The sequence below is a fragment of the Ruditapes philippinarum genome, unplaced genomic scaffold (assembly GCF_026571515.1).
Source record: "Ruditapes philippinarum isolate M1 unplaced genomic scaffold, ASM2657151v2 ctg1169_1_1_1_1, whole genome shotgun sequence".
Taxonomy (NCBI): domain Eukaryota; kingdom Metazoa; phylum Mollusca; class Bivalvia; order Venerida; family Veneridae; genus Ruditapes; species Ruditapes philippinarum.
The window spans coordinates 26,918-51,809 of NW_026859164.1; the positions used below are offsets into that span (position 1 = coordinate 26,918).

The 24,892-nt window shown below is 31.5% G+C and overlaps 1 protein-coding gene and 1 long non-coding RNA gene across 2 annotated transcripts; both read left to right on the plus strand.

Moving 5' to 3' along the window:
* The first annotated feature begins 1,214 nt into the window (after positions 1 to 1,214).
* LOC132755498 (serine/threonine-protein kinase Nek8-like) lies at positions 1,215 to 23,665 on the plus strand. The gene is made up of 16 exons (XM_060746377.1): positions 1,215 to 1,379; positions 5,383 to 5,588; positions 6,213 to 6,268; positions 7,045 to 7,221; positions 7,675 to 7,724; positions 8,480 to 8,561; positions 9,999 to 10,207; positions 10,492 to 10,568; positions 14,082 to 14,254; positions 15,961 to 16,182; positions 17,023 to 17,140; positions 18,507 to 18,657; positions 19,098 to 19,255; positions 19,710 to 19,868; positions 20,742 to 20,900; positions 21,947 to 23,665. Exons 1-16 carry the CDS (start codon positions 1,333 to 1,335, stop codon positions 21,967 to 21,969), a joined length of 2,067 nt encoding a protein of 688 aa, XP_060602360.1. The 5' UTR covers positions 1,215 to 1,332; the 3' UTR covers positions 21,970 to 23,665.
* On the plus strand, positions 1,966 to 5,151 carry LOC132755507 (uncharacterized). The gene is made up of 3 exons (XR_009629223.1): positions 1,966 to 3,504; positions 3,822 to 3,886; positions 4,250 to 5,151. It is a non-coding gene; the product is annotated as an uncharacterized LOC132755507 (long non-coding RNA).
* Positions 23,666 to 24,892: the final 1,227 nt, after the last annotated feature.

Genomic DNA, 24,892 nt, shown 5'->3' on the forward strand with positions numbered 1-24,892 from the left:
CCGTGGACAATCGACTCCAGGAGTTGAATATTATATAGACAATTTGGTACAATTCTGTAAAAGTGCTTTGTAGACTAACAGGTCTGCCCATGATCGTCATTCGATATATTAATTTTGAAGCTAATACCTCGCAAAAGTTCTTAGAAATGGTACATGTTTTATATAAAAATCTGGAAACAAAGTGATCGCCCGGAAGCATTAATCACAATAAAATTACATGAAAAAATGCAGACTCGGTTTGATTGAGTCTGTACACAAATAGAAATAACTAAACAAAAATGGCTTTCAGCATTATCTGTCCATTAGATATGTTTTTCAAATTTGATAGTGAACAAGTAGTATACTTAAAGTTTAAAGTGAATATCTTCGATACCTTTTGAGAAATATACTTTTACAATTGTACATTAACTTAAATCAAAATTCAGTGAGAATCTGACCGTATATAGTAACAAATTAGTAAAAAATTGGACATAGCTTTGCCAAAAAAAAAAAATAGGATTAGCTGCTCATCTGAAATGGTGTCAAAATTTTGGTCGTGTACGATCATATATACCAAGTTTGAAGCAAAAAAATAAGTTTGATAGCAGAGACTTGTGATCATAAAGCTCTATGTTGATAGTTTGTGAGAAAAAAAGTAAACCAAGACAACAAAAAAATATCCAATTAATGGCTGAAAAATGGCATACATTGTAACTTGACATAAAAAATTGTCACCTGTAAATTCGGAATAAAAGTCATATAAATATGAACTTAAAATCAAACAAGGTGCATGTACATGAACTGCTTATTACAATTTTTGAGTTATCTGCACATTTCAAATGTGTTGTGCAAAAGATTTTTGTACTTGACAAAAGTAGCTATAAATGTGTTGAGCAAAAGCAAATGAATGAATGAATTAATTAATTGATCAATCAATCAATGAGTCAATCAATTAATCAATCAATGAGTCAATCAATGAATATTAAAATCAGACATATTGATAATTCAAATTGAATACCCCTTTTAAGCCAGCATGAGGTGCAAGAGAGATGTTGCATTTTTCCAATATCCGTCATGAACAGACTCGATCAAATAGTCTGCAATTTTCATGTAATTTTGTTCATTCCATTGCTTTTACTACTTTTATCAGGGCAAAGAATAAAAGAAGCTTATAGAGGCGCGCCAAGTTTTGAGAAATAGGAGAAGTGCCGGGGTTTAGACCTCACCAAGGAAAAAACCAGTCTACCGGATGTTGATAGTCAATTACTGTCAAAATAGTAAACATTCGGCAATTTGACCATTTAATTAATTCTTTATTTCATAGCAGCAACAGTTATGTGACTCTAAATAGTCATGGAAAACTACGAAAAGATAAGAGTTGTAGGCAGAGGTGCATACGGGTAATTGTGAAAACTTCATTAGATGAATAGTAAACGGATATAGTATTTCGGATATTCACATTTTACAATTTTAATTAGTTAAATGTTTCTCTATACTACGCTATATTAGGAGAATATTTTGTTTGTTTAAGGTGAAAAAACTTGATGTGTTAGAAAACTATAAGATCTATCTAACCCAAATTTTACAAAAATTAAATTGTTTAAAAGAAAAAGTCTGTCTATAAAATTAAAACAGTCATTTATTTTAGTGGCCCCTGTAATAATAAATATAGATAATTTATGCTTAAACTTGTGTATTTACAATATTTTAATGTGGAAATAATAAATTTAATCTATTTGTCCTCAAATGCTTGTTTTATTTCTTTTTGATCCACTCTTCAGGATCCTTTTGAAAAACCTTTACCTCTTAAGGATGGGTTTGGATTGGTACAAAATCCTTTTGAATTTGAACTTAGAATATAATTCTGTCTTTTGATCTGTCATATGTTGTTGTACGGATCACAACATCTGTCCCAAGGGGACCTGTCTATTAGAGCGTAACTAGGTTTGCCAAGTTGCGGCCCATGGGGTGGAAGCGGGTACCCGAGAGATGGATATTCCAACAGGAACCAAAACACATGTCAGATATTTTTTTTTTGCATATTCTATCATATTTAAAATTCTAAGTAACCTTAAATTTGGCTTAATGGAAATTAATGTCATTACATCCATGTCAATTTTCTTACAATAGCGTATAAATTCATAAAAGCGAATTCAAATGACTTCATTCAAGGCATGCAGTTCCCGTACAAAAAAAACTCCTGTTTTACAACTGTAAGACGACTGAAAAACACCTGTTTTTGTAAAAATACAGGTCTTAGGGACCTGTGTTTGCTGAATTTGACATTTCGACTAAGAAATACAGGTGTATTTTAACAATTTTACAGGTGTATTTTTGAGACAAGACCTGTGTTTTAGATGTACACATGTAATTCTGATACTTAGAAAATATTGAGCTGATATTTTGTGCTGAAAATAATCTAAGTCCAAAACTACAACTGTATTTTCAATGATACAGATGTACAATACACACTAAGAAAATCTGTTAGAGAAATTGTTCTTATTTAAATACTTTAATATCTTTGATGCAATTGTACAGACTGCATGCACATTATTTACATTTAGGATTTAATTTTTAACATTCATAATGTAAGCAACTTTGAACTAAGAGTGCTATCTAAATTTGAATATACATGTACATTGTATATGATTATTTAGTTTTAAAATAAATAATAAAGCCTGTCTTTGTTGTTCTTTTAAGTATAAAAAGGAACAACAACAAAAACTATAACAACAACAAACTGGTACATGTTCTTATTCAAGACTCCAAATTTGCAGACATTATGAGTTATTCTTCACTCTGTAAAGTTAATTGTGTATGAAATAAACTCATACATTTAGCTCTCTCAATCTAGTTTGTAATATAAATGACCTGTTAAATAGGATAAATAAATAAACACTGCCTCTACTACTCTACAATGATTTTACACAACTGACTGATTTTACACTTTGCACTGACCAGTCTGATAATGGTAACCACCTGTTTTCCCACCATAAATTCTCTACAGTCCAGACTCTTCCATTTGATTTTTTTCTGGGGGGAAACAACTTTATAGATTTTAAATGAAGTCTGTTTAGAAGGACATTGCAAAGTTATCTTTAAAAACTTATTATGAATTTGAAATTCTACATTACACTTTTTTTTCTCATATGTCTATATGATTGTGAAAGTAAAATGATGGGTGCTTTGATTTAAGGAATATCCCTGTTTAACATTATGCATGATGAATCAGTCCAGTTCTACAGTTGTAAAATTTGAAATCTGAGGTATTTGTGGAAGTAGAGTGCTCATGTATCACAAAGGATCTTATTGATAAATAAGAAATTGTGGAGATATAAGCAATGTTGTAGGCAATATTTTGTATAAAATATTTGGATGTAAATTCTTAAACTTTTCAAAGAAAAAAATCAAGGCTACACTCTTGTAAATGAAAATGACAATATTCTAGATTATGGGATATGCTGGTTGCAAATGAAATTTGAACCTTGGACAAGAAGATGAAAACCAGAATCATAAAAAAATCAGGTAATAATCTTTGGATACATTTATGCAAAAAACAAGTATTATTTCAGGTCTGCTATCAATTATTTTTATCAACTTTATTCTGAAAAAAAAATAATATTTTACATTCTATTTACCTAGTTGGAAAATAATTTTTAAATGTAAATTTTGTCACCAATAGCATTTAATTAGATACTACAATATTGACTGTTAACTGCATTATATTTTTGAATACAGTCTTGAAGAGATGATATAAAATACATTTATACTTAACTTCTAATTAATAGGTCATAATTTATTTTCATATCTTTTATAATGAACTATGAATTTTGTTCTTAAAGGTCACAGTACACCCCCCAGAGACGTTGATCTACATGAAACAAAGCAAAGGACTAAAACAGACATGGTAAAACGAAATTGTAGTTGAACTAATTGGAATAGTTTTGACAGAAATTCATTGTTAAACAAAATAAGTCTCTTTAAAAGTTGCACCTTAATTAATAAAGTTAAGTTACCAGTTTACCACTAATATAAACAGCTCAGTAAATATCTTTTATCAAGCAATGCATTAAGTAGGAAAATTAAAACAGTCATGTATTCATTAATTGTCAAAACATAATTATAGGTTGAAGTTAATTGGTACATATTTAAAAAAATGAATTGGTCAGGCACTGAATATGTGCATTGATGACATTAGTACAAAATGCAAGCATTGAAAGTTACATGATTATCATTTTGTATTCATTTAATGATGTTTTATTTGATTCAGGTGAAGCTGCTTTAAACAGGATCTTAAATCACAATACCGGGGACCAGTTAAGAAGAGAAAACACTTGCAAAGGCTTAATTCCAAGTACCTATATATGTAGACATTAATTTTGCAAATACTGGCAATAAATTTTTACAAGAAAAAAAACTTTATAAGCATTTGTGAATTTTTCTTCAAACAGTGTTATTCATGACTTGGATTTTATTGATGCAGTATCAGTAGTGCAAGACTGTAACAGAATGTAATAAAATATAGTAATCCATTTAAGACAAAGTGAAAATTTGTTATATTTATCCCCATATTTAGTGATAGTGATTCTAGTTCAGTGATATTTCTGCTCACCTTGGCACACAGTGCCATTGTGAACTATTGTGATTGTATAATGTCTGCTATTTGTACCTACATCTTGTAAAAGGATATTTTCTCCTCAACCATTTCTTATTTTTAAAGATTGAGTAGCAACAAAAGCACCAAATTTCTGACCAAAGTGTATTTATCCCAATGAAAAAGATATTTGCACCAAACATGCCAAATATGTTTGCATTTATGTGTGGTTTTCATCCCTTAAATGATAAATGCACCTGTATTTTATTTTTGACCTGTAAAATTTTACACCTGTATATTTGAGCTGAAAAAATTTTACACCTGTATTTTTAGACCTGTAAAATTTTACACCTGTATTTTAAACAGCTGTAAAACAGTACAACTGTATTTTCGACCCGTAGAAAAAAACGGTTAATTTACATATTTCGTTCATAGTACAGGTGTAAAACAGGTGTATTTTTGAAAAAACAGGTGTAATTTGCTATATGTTTATCAAAACTGAAGAAAAATACAGCTGTATTTTTTAACAGAAAAACAGGTGTATTTTAGGCAAAATTACAGGAGTAAAATTTCGTACAGGTTTCATTCATAAAATGTACTAAAATGAGACCTTTGGTTTGCACTCATTGACTCAACACTGAGTCAACTCATCTGGAACTCCCAATGCCATATAGAAATGTCTGGCATGGCTAAAAGTGACTGAAACACCAGTCTGACATGCAAAAATAGTCAAGCCATCTTTCAGTCCTACTGGCAGCTTTTGTTTTTCAAATCACTTATATTATCCTATGTTCACATTTTTGTTTCAGGACAGTACATTTATGTAAGAGGTTAAGTGACAAGAAGCATGTGATAATTAAGCAGATTCCAGTAGAACAGATGACCAAGGATGAGAGACAGTCTGCCCTAAATGAAGTTAAGGTGTTGTCTATGTTGAGTCATCCAAATATTATTGAATACTATGAGAATTTTCTCGAGGATAAAGCTCTTATGATCGTGATGGAATATGCACAAGGTATGAAATTAAATTAATGTTCTAACATGTAGTAAAGTGATTTCTATGCTCATAGAAAATATATATGTCAAGCATATAGCTATAAATTCTTTCTGTCACATTTATTAATCATTTCTCACAGCGTATTTCTGATAGCAGATCCATTTATAGTGACTGATATCTTACATTTTCTGTGAGAATGGATTGACATCTTCTTGTGGGTGGAGTTTCATCATTCATATCAATGGAGTCAAGTAACAGTGTTAAAAAAATATAGGTTTCCTTATTGTGATGCAATGTTTTTAGCTTAAAGTACATCAAAAAGCATTCATCATTGACACAATTTCACAAATATTCTTATTGTGTTTGGTTTAAAGATATGCCATTACTGTGAATACATGAGGAGAATTCTTTGGGTAAGGAATGTCAGCATTTGACATGTGTACAAGAAGGTCAGTGAATGACCACAGGGACCTTTCAGGCATATCCAGGGCTGCTGAACCTTAAAAAAACTAGCTGACTATAGCCTTTTCAAATGAAAAGGTTCATTGTAAGGATTAGGAAAGTGCTTTTGAAGTGAGCAATTGTAGATTTCCTGAATTGTGTTCTTTTTTTCTCAATGTGTCTTTGTTATTTATCTTTAAGGTGGAACTCTATTGGACTATTTACAGTCACAGAACAACAGGCTCTTAGAAGAGGAGGTAATCTTACAAATATTTTCATGAAAATTTCTCATTGGAAAGGGTTTAGAATAAAACCTTTAATACCTTTAAAAATGTTTTTAGGTGCATTAACATCTGCACATGGAAATGATTTTAAACCCATAGCTATTTTGGGAGCATTATCTGGTTTGACAGGCTCAGGGCTTCTGAAAATGTTAATGCATGAAAAACAGTTCCTTGGTGATATTCTTACATAAAAAAAGTAATTTAAATTTGCTTATTTAGTGTTTTGCTATCTGTCTTTCATATAAATAAACTTATATTTTGTTATGCTTTCTTCATGCTAGTTAGATGTCCTTTGACACTACATGTAATTATATATTGATACATTTTGTAATAAAATTAATGGGTCTATCATGGCAGTAACTTGAGTAAGCTATTTTTACATGGCACCCTGAATCATGCATATTAAAAACATGCAACAACAGCATGCTTTTATCTGTGAATGCATGTTTTCTTCTCTTTTAATGTACAAAAATGTATACCAGCATGCACATTTTTATGGAAGAATCAAGGTTAAAACAGCATGTTACTTATCTTGATAATACACATTTGAGTATAAGTTCATTTCTAAAGTATTCATAGATTTCCATTCAATGTTGTTAATTTATCACTGAAATGGAATGCCCCAAATTCAGGAAAAGACTGTTATGTTAATTTACAATAGGTTAACGTGAAGTGTGCCAAAATAGAAAAAATGTGAAATTGTGCAAGAAACCATACACTTAAACTTTGCTTTTCTTCCCTTTTTTCAGGAAATCTTGCTGTTCTTTGCACAGATGTTACTTTCCATACAGCATGTTCATTCTAAACAAATTCTTCACAGAGATCTAAAAACACAGAATATATTGCTGGACAAGAAAAAGAAAGTGGTGAAAATTGGGGACTTTGGTATCTCAAAAGTTCTAAGCAGTAAAAGCAAAGCCTATACAGTATGTATAATAAGAATAAAAAAATCAGTTAGAAAATCTTTTGTTATAATGAGTTTAATTATGTTAAAAGAGTTATACACTGTAACTCAAATTAGAAATAAAAAACAGAAACAAAATTATTCTTCTTATTTTGGTATTTCTGATTTCAGTTTACATGTAATTTGGTGTGGAAATTGAGGACTGATTGCATATGATTTGCATATGATTTGCAAGGAGCATCTTGTGTGTTCCACGAAACTTAAACATTTAACTTGCACTTTTCTGCCTGTCAGTTTGCATTTCTCCCCATTTCCTTTGTTTTAATCACTTAATACCTCAAAATTCAAATTGAAACTTCATAGGGGGGATATATTTAATTTTGTCATGATAATTCATTTTCGAATTTCAAGATGTGAAGATTGGAAAATGATGTATAAATAATATTATTGTTGTATTATTATTGTATTTTTTCAGGTTGTGGGTACGCCATGTTATATATCACCAGAACTATGTGAAGGCAAACCGTATCCTTGATATAATGTCAGAATTACCTTTGTATATAATATGTAGATAGAAATCATAGTGTCTATTAGCATTTCTGATTCTAAGGCAATATTATCCATAATAATTTTGCATTTCAATGGAAACTCGGGATTTTGTTTTAAAGAAGGCTGAACAGTGATTTCATGCACTTTTACCAAGAAAAAATTACTGAAATATCTTATTGTTTTCCAATGAAGGCAGCTTTAACACATGAGGTTACTATTACTATTTAACATGTGTTTAAAAACTACCCATTAAACAGTGATTTTGCTGCTTTTTTCTGACTTTGAAACATCATGTGATAAAAGAAACCAGGACTTTTTTGTATATTGTATTCAAAATTGCATATTACTCTTATTTAGAGGTTTTAAGTTTAATCTTATCTTTTTGCTAATGAACTAGTTCATTGTAACTCATGGCCCCTACCCCTCCTGGAAATACTCTTTTGAATTTAAGATTCCTAAAAGTCCTGATAAAGACCACTGTACTAGCAATCAGCTGGCGAAATCCCATCTAAAGCTTCATAAATGCCCTGCTATTCCACTTGAGCACAAAAATCATTGCTTATTCTCCCCTTCTACATGTATTTTCCAAATTGCTAGGGGTTAGGACTTTGGTTGCAATTGATTGAAGCATAAATTCAGTTGACATTCAACTTGCTATTGGAGTATTCAAGATAAATTCATGCCTTATGATATTAAAATTTAGTGAAGATTTTCCTTGACTTGTAACAAAGATATAATCAAAAGAGTGACATCTGGGCTCTAGGATGTGTACTGTATGAGTTGGCCAGTTTAAAGAGAGCATTTGAAGCTGCGGTAAGTCTTTTCTTTTAATAGAGGATATTTGTTTAATTCACTGTAAGATCAGAATATATTTCACCGAGTGAGCACCAAAAGGTATATATCACGAGTGGCGCAGCCACGAGTGAAATATGAACTTTTGGTGTTCACAAGGTGAAATATATAGAGGATATTTGTTTAGTTCGGTGTAAGATCGGAATATATTTCACCGAGTGAGCACCAAAAGGTATATTTCACGAGTGGCGCAGCCACGAGTGAAATATGAATTTTTGGTGTTCACAAAGTGAAATATATTTCGATCTTACACTAAACTAAACAAATTTTCTTTTTATTACATGCAAAGAAACGTTTTAAAAATACATAAAACCTAATACTGAATGAAAAGCGTGCCAAATAATAATACAACGTGACGTCGTTACGACGTCACGTCATTAAGTTGGTACCCAGTCCTGTGCACGCTGGTATTTCACTGAAACAACATAAGGGGCTTAAATTCAAAACGGTGAAATTATCAAAGTGGTAATTTCACAGTTTCAAACAGTGAAATTACCAGATTTTATATCACTGATATATTTCTATAAACCACCGAAAAGCATGTAATAAATTTTGATCTTACACTAAACTAAACAAATTTTCTTTTTATTACATGCAAAGAAACGTTTTAAAAAGACATTAAACCTAATACTGAATGAAAAGCGCGCCAAATAATAATACAACGTGACGTCATTTATGATGTCACGTCATTAAGTTGGTACCCAGTACTGTGCACGCTGGTATTTCACTGAAACAACGTAAGGGGCTTAAATTCAAAACAGTGAAATTATCAAAGTGGTAATTTCACTGTTTCAAACAGTGAAATTACCAATTTTATATCACTGATATATTTCTATAAACCACCGAAAAGCATGTAATAAACAGGTGTAATTTTTTTTGGTAACACTTGTTTACAGGCCTGCTCGGAGTATGTTCAAAGAAGTTCTCTTAATGGCTGTTTGATTTCTGCACATACTGTCATCTTAGTGCATTTATGCATTAAGTTCTCCTAAATTGAATAGGTGTTGCCCAGTTATTGTACTAAGGTGATAATATATTGGTGCAGTATGGTTTTGCTCTGAATCTTGTCGGTAACTTTGCCATAGATCAAAGGATTTTCAATGATCTTGGACTATACTTCAATTTCATTGAGGCACTAAGTACATGGTAGTGTAGAAGAACTAGAGCTTAATTAAGGACATACTTAAGAGTCAGAGGTTAAAAAAATAAGTTTACTTGCTTTTCTGGCTGTAGCTTTGCCATAGATTGATGTGTTTAAATGACTTTGCATAAAATTAATGTCAGTCTCTGTTTGAAGTACTGTTTTACATAGAAAAAATTTCATGCTGTAAAGTTAACAATATGAAATGTAAAATTTGAACCATTTTGATTTTTTACTGAATTTTTTATTTTTTACAGAATTTGCCAGCCTTGATCTTGAAAATAATGAGAGGCACATTTGCGCCAATATCAGAACATTATAGTGAAGAGTTACGGTCCCTGATACTAAGTATGCTTCACCTTGACCCAAATAAAAGACCAGACATCAATCAGATCATGGCACAGCCAATCATCATCAATGCTCTCATTAATATACATACAGACATGGGAAAAGTTCCATGTGCAAGGTAATGTATAAATTATTTGCTTATTATAAAGAAGAATTACATGTACTGCGTTATAAAGAAAAATTACCAACAAATGCAAAAATTACAAAATTACATGCACAAGGTAATGTTAGAATGTTAAAGAATTCCTTCATTATTTATTATGAAATATAGTTCCATTAGCATGGCAGTGTAAAAGGATAATGTTTTCTGAAGTATTTCAAAGAAATGCCTAACAAATACAAACTAAAACTTTAATTTCCATCAAAAATCTAATGATGAAAATAAAATCGGTATATTTTTAGAATGCACAGACCAGTGACCCCTGCATTACCATCAACTGCCAGGAATAGATTAAGAGGCAGTGCCGTAAGTGTAAGAGGTAAGTTTAGAATAGTAGATATTGAATGAGTGTAGGGTAAATACTGAATTATTTGAATGAGTTCAATAAAATTATATAATGCGAGCCTCCTTCAGAAAGTTCAATTAAATCAGTAATGAACCTACACAAATATGATATTCTTTTTATCACATACCCAAACTAAAGACTGTTTAAAAATGAAGAAGTAACATTTTTCATTGACTTGTCCATAGTGTAGTGCAAACATTTAACATGTCTTTAAACTCTGTTTGTATAATGCATATTATGACCACTGCGGTATACCGTACCCCGGATATTGCTCGATATAATGAGGACTTTCATCCCATTTCGCGACTTTGAACGAGGAAAGAAGGTAAGTTTAGTGACGATATTTAGTCATTTTGAATTGGTTTGATATAAATTTTATAGCAAAACAAATACTTCGATTATTTCTCTAGTTACTGAAAACCCAAAATAGTTTAGAAATAGCTTTGAAATGTAATTAGGAGGTAAAATTTGTCTCTTTGCTCACGTGATAAATGAGCTCGGATCAGTCAAATTTGATGTTTTTCTGCTTAAACTTCCTTAAAAGAAAAATTTGAATCGAGTGAAATGTGTTAATGATGATAATGTTTATGTTGTAAATGTTCAATCAACAATAGAACCTCAGATGACAGTGCATTTTGAGAATAAATACACATGTCAGTGTACCGAGTATTGCGTTGGAGTTGCCCGCCGGTGTCACGAGTATTGCCTTTAGTGTAACGAGTATTGGTTATTAATATCGAGTAAATGCAAGTAGTAAACACAGAGTATTTATCACATTTAATCTTAAATATATCTTATTGTGTATACTTATTTACACTATATGTGCAGAATAGGCAGAGTTCGGAGGTTCTTTACTGGAAACATCTGCAAATAATCCAGTATTCCATTCCTGCTCATGAAAAATCTCAGTCGAACGAACTCAGCAATTTTCTGTGTTTACAAAGTTCTCGTTGCTATCAACCTTTCCAGACTTTGTTAATAATTATTGCATATCTTACTTTAAATAGTAAAAAATGCATCCAAAGTGCATAAATGCTGCCTCAAGATTGTCAATAGTAGACATTATTGAGCAAGTGTGTCACGGTTCAGAACAGTTCACTAATTCCCGGGACCCTCAAAGTACCGTACTGCGGCTCTACCGACTGAGCTATCTCGCCGCTTACACATAATCACCCCGAAATAGTGAACAGTTCTGAACCGTGACATGTGCCAATATCTAATATCAACTGGCTTCCTACTATGCAAAAAATCCATATAAAGGTAACTTTCCGTCATTTTGCACCTGCACTCTAGCAACGGCAGACCATCTGCACGTGAAAATTGTTACGTCATTAGCAATATGTTACCGTATGACTGCCGACCGGGTACAGCTCAAAAACCGAATAATGGATTTTAATAAGATTATGATAAAGGGCAGCAGATGCAATAAAAAGGTTATGTTCCTTATAACCTTTCACTTCATAAAGGTGTGTTTTGAAGGCTTCACACCACACCCCTTTTGAGGCCTCAATAGTGTAAAACATGCACTATTTAAGCCCCAAACACTGTTTTCTTCGTTTGAGAAATGTTGTTCAAAAGAGTGATCACTTTTTCGATGCCAACCCCCCCCCCCCCAATAAAGAGGTACATCAAGGGGTGCCACAGGGGGGATGTGCCCCTTTTGTTTGGGCGTTTAAAGTGGGGCAGTAGCCCCTCTAATCGCCGAGATTTGGGCTTGTGGGGGCGGGGGTAAAATGGCCTCAGGTCGATTTAAAAATGCCGTGTAATCAAAGCCGAAAAGCCTTAGACTTTATCTCAATCAATTGAGAAGTTGCTGCACTTGAAATCAGTTTTTATGGGAAAAAAACAACGCAAAATAGAGATTTTTGGCAATTTTGAGACGTCTTCCCGTTGCCATGGTAACTGAAAATTTTAGCTATTCCACAGGCTATGGTCCAGCCAACATTTGTACCCAGTTTGATCAGTATTGAAGCATTTTTTTATAGTTTTATAGCAGTTTGAACTTGTAACAGGAGGTTTAATTCAATGAAGACAGCCATTTTTCGCAATATGCTCATGCAGTAAAATGTTAAGACGATACCGGCATGCTTGGACGGCGTAATTTAAGCCCGAAAGTGTGTCGATATGTTTCTTAAGGCAAACTTGCCCTGTAAAAAACTATTATTAATGTCATCTAAATTTGTTTTTTATTCTTCTTCTTTTCAAAAACACATTTTCTTGAGACATGTATTTAAAGATTTTATCGTCAATTTTGATGGTTGTACCCTGTTACCGACCCTGCTTCCGACCCTGCACACTTTTTTCATCCATAGAGTGATTTTAAATATCATATCAACAGTACGTTATCAGCAAAATAAAATGGAATCGATAAACAGACGTAAAATAGACAAAAATAATAGACAAAAATATCGATTTTCCATACTAATGCGCTCATTCTGTTTTGCAATACACTGTACACGTAAGTTGTGCTATTTTGCAATACTCTGTACACTTAAAATCAATACTCGGGACACTTTCTTGTATCTTTTTTGGCCTGTATCTGTTTGTACTTTCACACTTTTTGCCTGAAATTTGGACAAAGCATACTTGGATTGTGAATAAAAAAATTGCTCGATTCAATTTTTTTTATATTGGTAATATAACAACTTCTAACGATTCTACAGTATCGCGGTCAGTATTTTCTAGTGAGCAGCGGATCGTTTAGGAGTTGTTTAATCAATTTCACAAATACCTATAATACTTTAATGTCTTTTAGAGCTACAAAAATACCTCTAGATATATAAAACCCGTTTAGATAAATGAAATAGTCATTAGTTTGGAAAATATCGTTGCTGAACTTACCTTCGTTCCCCGTTCAAAGTCGCGAAATAGGATGAAAGTCCTCGTAATATCGAGCAATATCCGGGGTACGGTATACCGCAGTGATGACGTCACATCAAATTATATGCACAGCCATGCAATACCATTTTTACGGAGTCGCAAAAGCAGTAAAAGTATGTTATAAAAATAGGATATTAATTGTGTGACATTGTATTAAATGTATTGAGATAATTAAATAAAACAGTATGAAATGAGTTTTTAGCGATTTCATCCATGAAAATTGAATACAAAAAAAACTGGAATGGTATAATAACTTATGGGACAATTACATCAGAATGATACTGTAAAAAAGCATCTTGTATAAGCCTAATGCTCTGTAGCAAAAATATAACATCTAAACTAACTGGAGAAAGAAATTTCATAAACTATTTATAGTTTCTATATATTTAATATATAAAAATTATTTATAGTTTCTATATATAAAATCATATTTGAATTTCTAGATAATAAAAGTAACCAGCCAAATCATTTCGATGCTGTCCTGTAGTGTTAGATTGACTAATAAGCCATAATTCTTTTCATGAACTATAAGAATTAGAAAAAAAAATTTTATGCCATAACTCACTATTTTATGTTTGAAACTTACACAAAGTCCTCTTTCCTCAGATTCCCTGCCAAGCAAGCCACAATCTATGAGTAGTGTTTACTGTTGGGGTGGTGGATTTAACACACCAATCAAGCTACCACTACCCACCAATGATACACAAGTTGTAGAGGTGTCTGCTGGTAGAACACAAAAAGCTGCTGTCACAAAGAATGGTCGACTCTTCAACTGGGAGGTAAAAATATATCCTTAACTTCTTGTGAATTTGAAGGTTTCCTTTTGTTATCGCATGACCGCCACAACTTTCCTTTGAAGATCGGCGTTCTCTAAATTTCAGTATTGGAAAACTTTGGGGTGCTCTAAATGAGGTATCAGTACGCTTTGGGGTGCTCTAAATGAGGTATCAGTACACTTTCTCGCGCATGCCCAGTTTATTATTTTATTTCAAATAATAAAGTGAGCATACCTGAAAAAGAGCAAAACAAAACATTACACAGTTTACAGAACTTTTAAAAAAAAAATATTTATATATCATCTCGATCTTTTTTTTCAAAACCTGAAAATGCAGTTATTATAAAGATGTTGACTCCAGTGGAAAGTAATCGCCATTTTCTGCATCCTGACCTCGAGGACAAATCTGAAACAATGATCAAATTATTCTTCTTTTTTTTACTTTAAACAATGCCTTCGTTTTACAGGAGATTCTGACCAGTAAGCCATTCAGTAAATCACTACACGTATATGAACATAATATTCTAGCGTAATTATTAATAGATGGAAGTAGTGTTAAAGGCACATTATGCGTCAGAAATGCTATCATTTTTATTTCTCAAAATTTTTAATATTTGGTGTCTAGTTACAAGTTCCACAAAAAATACTTATTTGCCATGTGAATGAACTATCTTTGCATCTTTTGCTTTGCTGGCAATTGGTATGATTATAATGAATTAGTATTTTGTATGGAAGTCAAAATATTATTTGTTTACATTTTGCTACCTTTACGAGACATTATTGCACATTCAGCACTACTTACAAATATCTTACATGTTCTAAATCCATTATTAAAACATTTTTAAACATGACTTGTGTTTTACATTTCTAAAGAATTTAATAAAAAGGAGGCATAATGTGCCTTTAAGAAAAAATCACTACATTGTCGTTAGTTTTAAAAAAAAATACGCGTTCAAGATATACCTCTGACATATACACCGGGATACTTATCGACAATATTTCCTAGATTATATTTTGAAAATGAGCTAAAAAGATGATTATTATTTCGCATGTAGAAAAAATGCATCAACTTACCTCGTGAAATGGTTATTTATGTCCAGTTCCTTCAACGGCATCTAATGGTGTATTTCTGTAGATATTTCTTAAAATATTTATATTTTTAAATAAAGAAAATATTACGAGAGAAGATGGTCATGCGATAAAACAGTTACAGAATAAATACTCGGACTTCACCGGCTGGTATCAGCGCATGGGGCGACAAAAGGGTCAATCATGGAAATTAATCTCGACGTTCTGTCTCGATTAATTTCCTATGATTGACCCTTGTTGTCGCCCCATGCGCTGATACCAGCCGGTAAAGTCCTCGTATATATTCTATAACTATTACCTGTATACAAAAACTGTACCATCTACATTTAATTGCAAAGATGTGTTTACCCATTATGAGGATAAGAAATGATTTATTCATTTATTTATGGTACTTTTATCATATTTTTGGTTCATGGTTGGAAAGATATCATTTTCTTGTTTAAAAGTTTAGATTTTATATAGAGATAAAAGGCAAATACTATTATTCTCAATGAACACCCCTCCCCTTATAGACTCCCTCATCCCTTTTTTGACAAAGAAAAAGATATTTATATTTACCTTACAAATAGGAATGTAAATGCTATCTTTTACCTTGTAAATTTATTTTATCCTTCTGTAAAGTCACCAGGTGTCGGGGCTGATTCACTCATACCAGGATCTCTTGACACGACCACTCCAGGATTCATACCACGGTTTCTGGAAGGTCAGTCAGCAGTAGCCATACAACATGTAGCTTGTGGGGACCTGTTTACAGCATGCCTGACAGACCGAGGGATCTTGATGACTTATGGCAGTGGCGCCAATGGCTGTCTAGGTCATGGCAACTTGAATGATGTTACTCAGGTATGTGGGCTGATGAAAATAATTTTTTCTAACAATTATATCCTTTACCCTTCTGAATTCTTGCAATGGACTTACCCTGCTTTGTATTGGATCAATCTATTTGTGGGTAAGGGGATTTCAGTCTTTAAACAGTCACATTGAGTAGCATGCAACATAGACTCTGAATAAGCTGCTAAGAGCTTCAGGTTGGCCCTGTACTTGTGGCGTAGTTACGTTTTATTGTTAGTTTGTAAGTCTCTATTACAAAGGCATTATGTATTCCTGATTAAGAAGTTTTAGTATACAGTTCTCCTGAGGAAAGGTTGGATAATTTTCAGGTTTCAATAGAAAATGATTAAAAATCAATGAAAAAAAATGAACTTAACTATTTTTAAATATTTCACTTTGTGGGGCCATTGATCTGTTTGCTTCTTTGCATGTAATAATTGTAAAACCCAAAAAAAAATTGTTAAGTACATGTTTACTAATATTATACACGTTAACTCTTGCTAAAAACCACAACAGGGTTGTCTGAAATATACAGAAGTTCCTTTATTGTTTTTCCTTTGCTGACTAAAAATGCAATGTCTCCATGACTAAAATGCTTGTACTTTATTTACTATAACAAAATACTAAATTTTGATAAATGATACTATGCAGTAAACATTGATATACATGTAGTAAAACTATGTAGGTTAAAGTTTAAGCCTAATTTGTAAGTTTCTGGACATTAGCTTATTCTTATTTTAACATTTTGTGTTGCATATAAAGTATCTTTAATAACTCAATTTGTAAAGTGTGCAATGAATTACATAGATTTATTTCCACAGTAAAGGTTTCATGGATTTCATTTCATTTAAGGCCAAGATTGTGGAAGCTTTACTTGGATATGAGGTGGTTCAAGTGTCATGTGGTGCATCACATGTTTTGGCTGTGACCAATGAGAATGAAGTATTTGCTTGGGGGCGTGGTGATAATGGTAAGTAGGTGTGTCTAAGTTTAACTTTCAGATGGGAATTATCAGAAGTTATTGTAAACCTCTTGTTATCAACTAATGAGATAGATTAGGATATGAAAAAAAGCACATGGTCCGATAACAAGCACATGGTCTGATAACAAGCACATGGTCCGATAACAAGCACATGGTCCTATAACAAGCACATGGTCTGATAACAAGCACATTGTCCAATGGTGTTGCTTACACACTGCAAACCTAGTGTCAATTGCGATTAAAGATGATAAACAGGCAAGAAATTCACCTGACTTATAATTCATGGGTGGCTAGTTCAATACCCTGCTACTCAAACTAAAATTAATACATCATATAATTTTCTTTAAGAGTTGAGTACAAAACAGAGGTCCATTGTATTGATGTTTTACTTTTTTGCATGTTGAAGAACTGATGGTCAATTTTTGGAGGGAGAATTTTAGTTCTTATATTAAGAGCAGAGTTAGATTGCTTGGTATTATCATATTTCTTTACAACAAAATATTTTGTTATCTGTATCCAAAGTATCAAAGTGGTTGAACATACATGTATTGTTAACAAATATATATATGTAAATGCATGCCTTATATTTTACAATTTAAAGAGTTAGCATTGATATAAACTGGCATTATAGCAAGGCCATCCTGCTATACTGAAGTCCCTGAAATTACTATTGGAAATTACTATTACTATTGGAAAGTTCCAAAATCAAATCAGGATGGTTTTATTATGTATCATAAGGGTTGAAAAACATTGCAGTTGGAATGAAGCTTGAATGACATATGTACATTGTTGAAAACACGCTTTAAAGTGAATAAGTCCGTAATGAAATGTCTGTATACCATATGGTCATATGGTAATGATGATAGTACATGTATTTAGTGTCATTCATGACAATAAACCACAATAAAATTATATATTGATGGTGTCAGTAAAAGTGAAATACATTATTTTATAAGACATGTTTATATGTAGCTGATAAAAAATTGTTCTAGAACAAAATATTGATTCTCACCATATAAATGTTCATACTTAATCATTTATTAACATTTCTTTTTCAAGAGACATTATAAGAATATCCAAATGATACATTTCTATTGTTTTTATCAATATTTGAAATAATCATGGAAAATGTGCCAATTGTAGATATATTTTGAATTAATAATATTCTAATTACATAATAGATATATTTCAATTCATTTACATCAACAAAATTACACAATACACAAAAGGGTTGGGCCAAAAGTTTTTACATTATCGTGGGCCCTTCCATGTAAATGTTTTACATTGTAGATAAATCCACTTTAACCTTGAATCTATTTAGAATATTGATATATTAATTATCACTCTCCTTTAGGTCGCCTTGGTTTAGGCACTCAAGATTCACACACAACACCCCAGGCTGTGCAGTTTCCGGAAGGGGTAAGCCCATGTAGTGTGAATTGTGGAGTAGATTGTTCCATGGTTATCACCCTTGACAACAAACTCTTCTGCTGCGGAAACAACAGGTACTTGTTTTGTTCTGACATGATGACATTCTATATTTAAAAAATGATGTCAGTCTATTTCAAGCTCCATGCCTCCAGATGTGCAAAAATGTTTTTGATAACTCAAACCTGAGAAAAATTTACTAAGGTTATTAGAGAAGTAAAAAATTCAAGATTTAAGTAATAGTTTACATGTTATGTGCTATTAATGATTGGTTTTTCAGTTTTTATAACCATATTTCTGCTGTGTTACTAAAGCAATAAAGGCTATTTTTAAAAAAAATATTTTGATCTCATATTGGAAATTTATATGGGCTGTGAGTGAAGTTTGTAATGTGTAAATTACTTCCCTATGGTAACTTTACAAACTTTTTTCTTGTAAATACATTTTCACAATTTTTATGAAAATTAACATGAATCTGGAGGCCTAAACAACCAATATTGTAAATTTTTATTTTCAGGTACAATAAGTGTTGTTTAGATGAAATCAATCAAGAAGGGCAGACAATCAGATTGGTAGAGGAAGTTAGACAGTTTACAAAAGTTACCTCCCCTCCAATAGGAAATGCCTTAGTGAAAACTGTATCCATGGGAACTTCACATTCAGCCATTGTCACAGGTGATACTGCTTTTCATTTTATTACAACTTATTTTGTAAACTTTCAATAAATTATCTAGCATTACCAGACATTACTCATTTTTTCAATAGTACTTAAATTTGTAAGTCATAATAAAAAGATGGTAGTCTTTTCTGGCTTCTGAAATATCTTAATAAACATTTGGCACATTCAGTTGAGTATTAGCACATGTGTCCAATATTATCTCGACTCTTAACCTACAAATGGATTATTCCAGGTTCATAGCAGGTCAAATCCATTACAAGAATTCAGCAGGCAAAGATTTAAATAGAAAAGAATTTACCTTTTAAATTGAAAGGGTTCTCTTTGAAATGAAATGTTTTGTAATGATCAAAAGATATCTACACTAGAATATCTCCTCATATTTTTTTCTTGTCATAATTTAACATGAACAATTTTATTTCATTAATAAATTATGCTTTAAATATGACACAGTTGATGGTGAGCTGTATACATGCGGTGCTAACCAGTTCGGTCAACTCGGCTACCAGACAGACTTCAATAATAAACAAGCTAGTCAGGTAGAGGCATTAAAGGACGTGAAAATACATATGGTTGCCTGTGGCGATACTTTCACTACAGCTGTCTCGCAAGGTAAATTTTTTGCAATGTACTCTAGGAGAATTTGTATTTTAGTTACAGTGATATTAAATTAGGCATCAGAAACAAATCAACTTTACATTTTTTCAACAAGCAAAAAAAAATTTAACAACATATAAATAATACATGTAGTTTCGGAGCAGGTTTGGTGCTAATCACTTGAAAAAAGAAGCGCTTAATGTGACATTATTTGTTAAGAAAAAGTAGCAAAATGTATTTTACTTTTATACAAAATACAAATGTATTAAATCACTATTAAGGTACTTATTGCCAAGATGCAATAAAAGCAAAAGTGGTTCATGTATTTGTCCAAAAGATTTTATGCTGGAAGATACGATCTTGAAAATGCATTTTAAATTCTAATGAAATTTAGTTGTGCAAGCAATATCACTCTATGCACTTACTTATTATAGATAATTTAAGAAATTGTGAAGCTTTATTTTTTAGTATTCAGCACTAAATATATACTTGTATGTGTAGCTTCAATGAATCTAAGATTTCACTGCATTAATCACTTTTGCCTTTAACTTAAACCTGTTTGAATAAAACAAAATCTTGCAAAATCCTGCACAAAAGTACAAGCTGGCCCAACTGTGGCTTAAGCAAACCTTCTATGCTTCTAGTACACAAAAAATCTTTACTAAAACAGTAAACACAGATTATTCTTAGAAAACCACTATTGACTTTGTCTTGGACTTATTAATTAAGAAAAAAAATCTTGCATTTAATTCATGTAATTGTAAACAAAGGATTATTTTTCGAAGTTCTTAAAGTAACATTCAGGTTTGTGACCATTTTCAAAGAACAATATATTGGTTGTATCTGTTATAGTAAGTAAATGGAGGGGTTTTTTTTATACTTTCTTAGAAGCAGAAGTATTTTCATTCGGTAAGAGTGCAAGAGGTCGATTAGGGAGGTCAGATCCTGAGACGATGACACCGAAGCGTATCAACATAGTCAGTGATGAATTATTCTCTGTAGTTTCTATCTCATGTAGTCATGGTTCAACACTCCTGGCCACTAGACGTAAGATTATTTCCATTTTATATATATTTTAATACTGCCATTGCTGAATTTGTTAAATGGACTGGCCCTACTTTAAATCTGGAACTGTCCATTGTATAGTTTGAGGGATTTCAGAATCAAATTATAAAATTAAGCAGCTAAATTGTACAAAGGTACAAGCTGGCACAACTGTGGCATAAATGAACCTTTCATGCTTCTGGTACACAATTAGTGAACTATGTATACCAACTTACAACACTTTTTTAACAATGCTCATAAATATTAGTGACTTTGTAATTTCTTTGTGTATCAAATATTTACTTAAAAAGAAGAGATCTGTAGGCCGAGATGGCAATGGCTGGTGGCAAAGGGTATTGACTTTTGTTACCAGTAGGTCATGGGTTAAATAGATTTATATATAGCACCAAAAATGACTTTTTCATCAGAATAGTCATGCCAGCCTGCAATTCCTTTCAGTCTAACCAGACTCTAACTTGATGTTATTATTTTGGTATTGAATAACCCAAAAATTGACAGTGGACACTCCAAATTATTATAATAGCAGGATTGAACCATTTTATGAAATTCATTATGGTTAGGTAAAAAAAATTAATTTTTTCATTATTTCAGAACTTAGAAAATTTTTAACATCCAGCTTTGACTAATAATTCCCAAATTAAAATCACCTTCCTCTATGGCCTCAAATTGTCTGCCATCTTAAAATTTCTATACTGTCACCACAAAGTATGTTACTGTAGAATTTTCCCTATGGCGATGCTTGAATCAAGCAAATAAATTTGAGTTTTAAATGTTATTAAATATCATAGGCTTTAAACACTTGACCATGGATCCTGAAAACAGAATAGGCAAGACATGAAAACATGGTCTTGACTCCATATGGCTTAGAACCTTCTTGCTTTGGGTTCTGATGCAGAAATTGGTTTACTTACTTACACCTCCATATTATCGACTGTTCTATTTGATAAAAAAAATGTTTTTTCATGTATGTATAGTTGTTTAACTTTAATTAAATATTACAGCATTTTTTATTGCTTCATTTTCCACAGCCCTGCAAGGAATGGTTGATTGATGGCATTAGAAAGGCTTTTGTTGGCTTATCAGCTTTATGCTTAGTAAATGGGGTTAGTTGACCTTGACCAAAGATCAAAGATAGTTGAGAGAAAAAATCACAATGATTTCCTGGAGATACATGAGCTGTCAGCAACAACATTTACAACAACAGAAAGAAGGAAATATTTTATGAATGTGTAGTTGTTGATATCCAATTAGGAAATTCTACATATTTTTTTCTGTCAGCAAATTAGTATTACGCAGTATGGACCTCCAAAAGAAAATATAAGTTTGGAGAAAGGGAAATCATTGCAGAATATTTTAAACATAAAAAAGAACAAAAACACTGTGCTATGCATAATAACCAAATTGTTTTTGTGAAGGTGTAATTTGTTTGTTTTTTAATGTCTTGTTTTTTATGCTTAATCATTTAAGAACGTTGGGAAGGAATAGAGAAAAAACATATCACTCTGAAGGATACTAAAATTATTACAATCTTCCCGTCAAAAATTATAGGGACCCCATCAGGTCTCAAAATATGCATAAAATCTTATGCTTTAGTATGAAAATTGTGGGACATAACCTGATAAATCTTGTGAGTAATAAAATTAGATACAGAAATTGGTAAAAGAATAGAAACAAAAACACACACACCTAAAAATAAATCATAGAATTTATTTACCCATAAGTCTTTCAGCTTTTTATACACATGTTTATACATCATGACATCCTTCTGTATATGTATGATATTGTCATATATATATATGATGACATCATAATATCATGACATCATTATTTATATTATTACATCATAGTATCATTTGACTTATATCATTTAAAAAAACATTTATTTTTTATTGTGAAGACTTAAGCTTAGCTGGTCATTAAAGGGACTCCACTGAGGTTTTTATACATGACAGGAGTGGAAATTATTTTTCTAGATTTTTATGCCGTTTGATGTAGGTCTAGCCCAATAATTGGTATGAGAAATTAGATCATTCGCTCACTCATTTTTTTTTTCCAGAATAATTATTTTAATTGTGAAAATTACCGAAAACTCTTTTCTCTAAAATAAAGCTGAGAAATTCTATAAAAATTTGATTTTCAATTTACTTCTGTGTATATTTCTCAATTATCTTTTGCATATATTTTTCTTTTTTCAGTGCCACATTTGGTCTATGTCAGAAATTCAAATTTCATTTTTGGACCTTTTTGGACCTCAGTGGAGTCCCTTTAAGTGCCGATAGGTGTATACTTACACTGTATACTGCCAATTGATAAAAGTTGTTATGATGATAAACGCTCTTAGGGTTTAATAGCACATTATGCCTGAGAAAATTAACTATTTATTCATCTTAAAAAGAGGCAAACGTGTGTTTAGTAATGTTTTAATAATGTATTTAAAACAGTTAGATTTCTGTCACCCGAAGGAAGAATAGCTGAATGTGAAATAATTTGAAATAAAGGTATCAAATTGTAAATAAAGTGGTATTTTGACTTCCATACTAAATACTAATTCACCAATAAATATATAAGTAAAAAACAGCCAACTATGTTTCAGCCTTATGGTAAAGAAGTACTTTCAGCTCACCAAAAGCAAAGAAAAATAAAAAAATGTTGAGAAAGGATGAAAATAGGATTTACTGGGGAAGCTTGATGGGCATTTAAATTTTTAGATGCTTTTTATCACTGCAGTGGTTCTAGCCAAACAGTCTGGACTTAACTATAAACAGTCTGGACTTTTCTTACAGTTTTGTACATTGTCCAATAGGATATCATATTAGTAAAGTTGGAGTAGTCTCCCTTGCACTGCTAACTAAAAGTCAACTTGATATATTGTACTGAATAACTTATGTTTTTAAACAATTTTTAGTAAGTTTTTTTTGTAAATTTGACTGAAAAATATGTTAATTTATTAATAAGATGTATCAAGTACTTAGAATGGTCAGTCCTTTTGTCTTACGAACTGCTCTTGATTAATTTAGTACATTGTTTTAATTCACCATGAATTTACATGTAATACAAATTGATATACAAGAGACGAGTACAAAATAAACAGAGATAATTCTTGTTAACTAATATATGACGATTTTTTCATAATGTAGTATATGGTACTGTTGATTTATTTCAATATGTTAATAGTTTATACCGGTATGTTTACACTATTTATTAAGTACAGTCCAGGTACACGAATATAATGGTATACTTTATGTATTTATTTGTCCGGTACATTATGTAAACGTCACAGAATTAATTAGCCTCATGAATATTCATGAGTACATGTATATGATATCATTGAATGTTTTGTTAAGACGTTATCATGTAATGTTAAGTAGTTAACACCTATGTACTAATTATTATGTTTTGTCATGAAATGATGTAAGCATAAAATGTTTGTTCATAGATATTATTGTAAGCAAAATTCTTTTTGGTCGGAAATATATTTATTAAGTCAATATTGGAAATATATCTTTAAGTCAATATCCAAGGCCTATATATTAAATATGCTTTGTTTTTTTCCTGTGAAGAAAAGGCACAGCAGTTTTATACAATGTTTAAAGGCACATTATGCCTCAGAAATCTATATTTATTTTTGGTGATGAACATTGTAAACTAGCACCTTAATAATAAATATTGAGGATACACTTACATATAATTACAGGAAACCAAAAATAATTTTTTTTGGGCTATTTTGCTCCCTGCAAAACTATTGGTGATTTGTGTGTTGAATTCGGTATTTTGACTGATTATAAATATGTGGCTAATTTCAGTAATAATGTGTTTTAAATTCTATATGATATAAAGGGTAATTTTTGCTATATGGTATTTTTTCCATGGAGGAGATGTAAATCTTGTTGAAATTGTATGTATATCTGTTGAGATCATGCGTGTTTAGTCCTTCCATTACGAATAAAATTTAAAAAAAAGGTTATTATTTTTGT

Bases quoted from the DNA above. Each gene is read 5' to 3' on its own strand.
- LOC132755498 (XM_060746377.1), top strand. From the start codon at position 1,333: ATGGAAAACTACGAAAAGATAAGAGTTGTAGGCAGAGGTGCATACGG. The intron at 14,255-15,960 runs GTAAAAATATAT...CCTTCTGTAAAG, and splicing joins GTCGACTCTTCAACTGGGAG to TCACCAGGTGTCGGGGCTGA. The intron at 17,141-18,506 runs GTAAGTAGGTGT...ACTCTCCTTTAG, and splicing joins TTGGGGGCGTGGTGATAATG to GTCGCCTTGGTTTAGGCACT.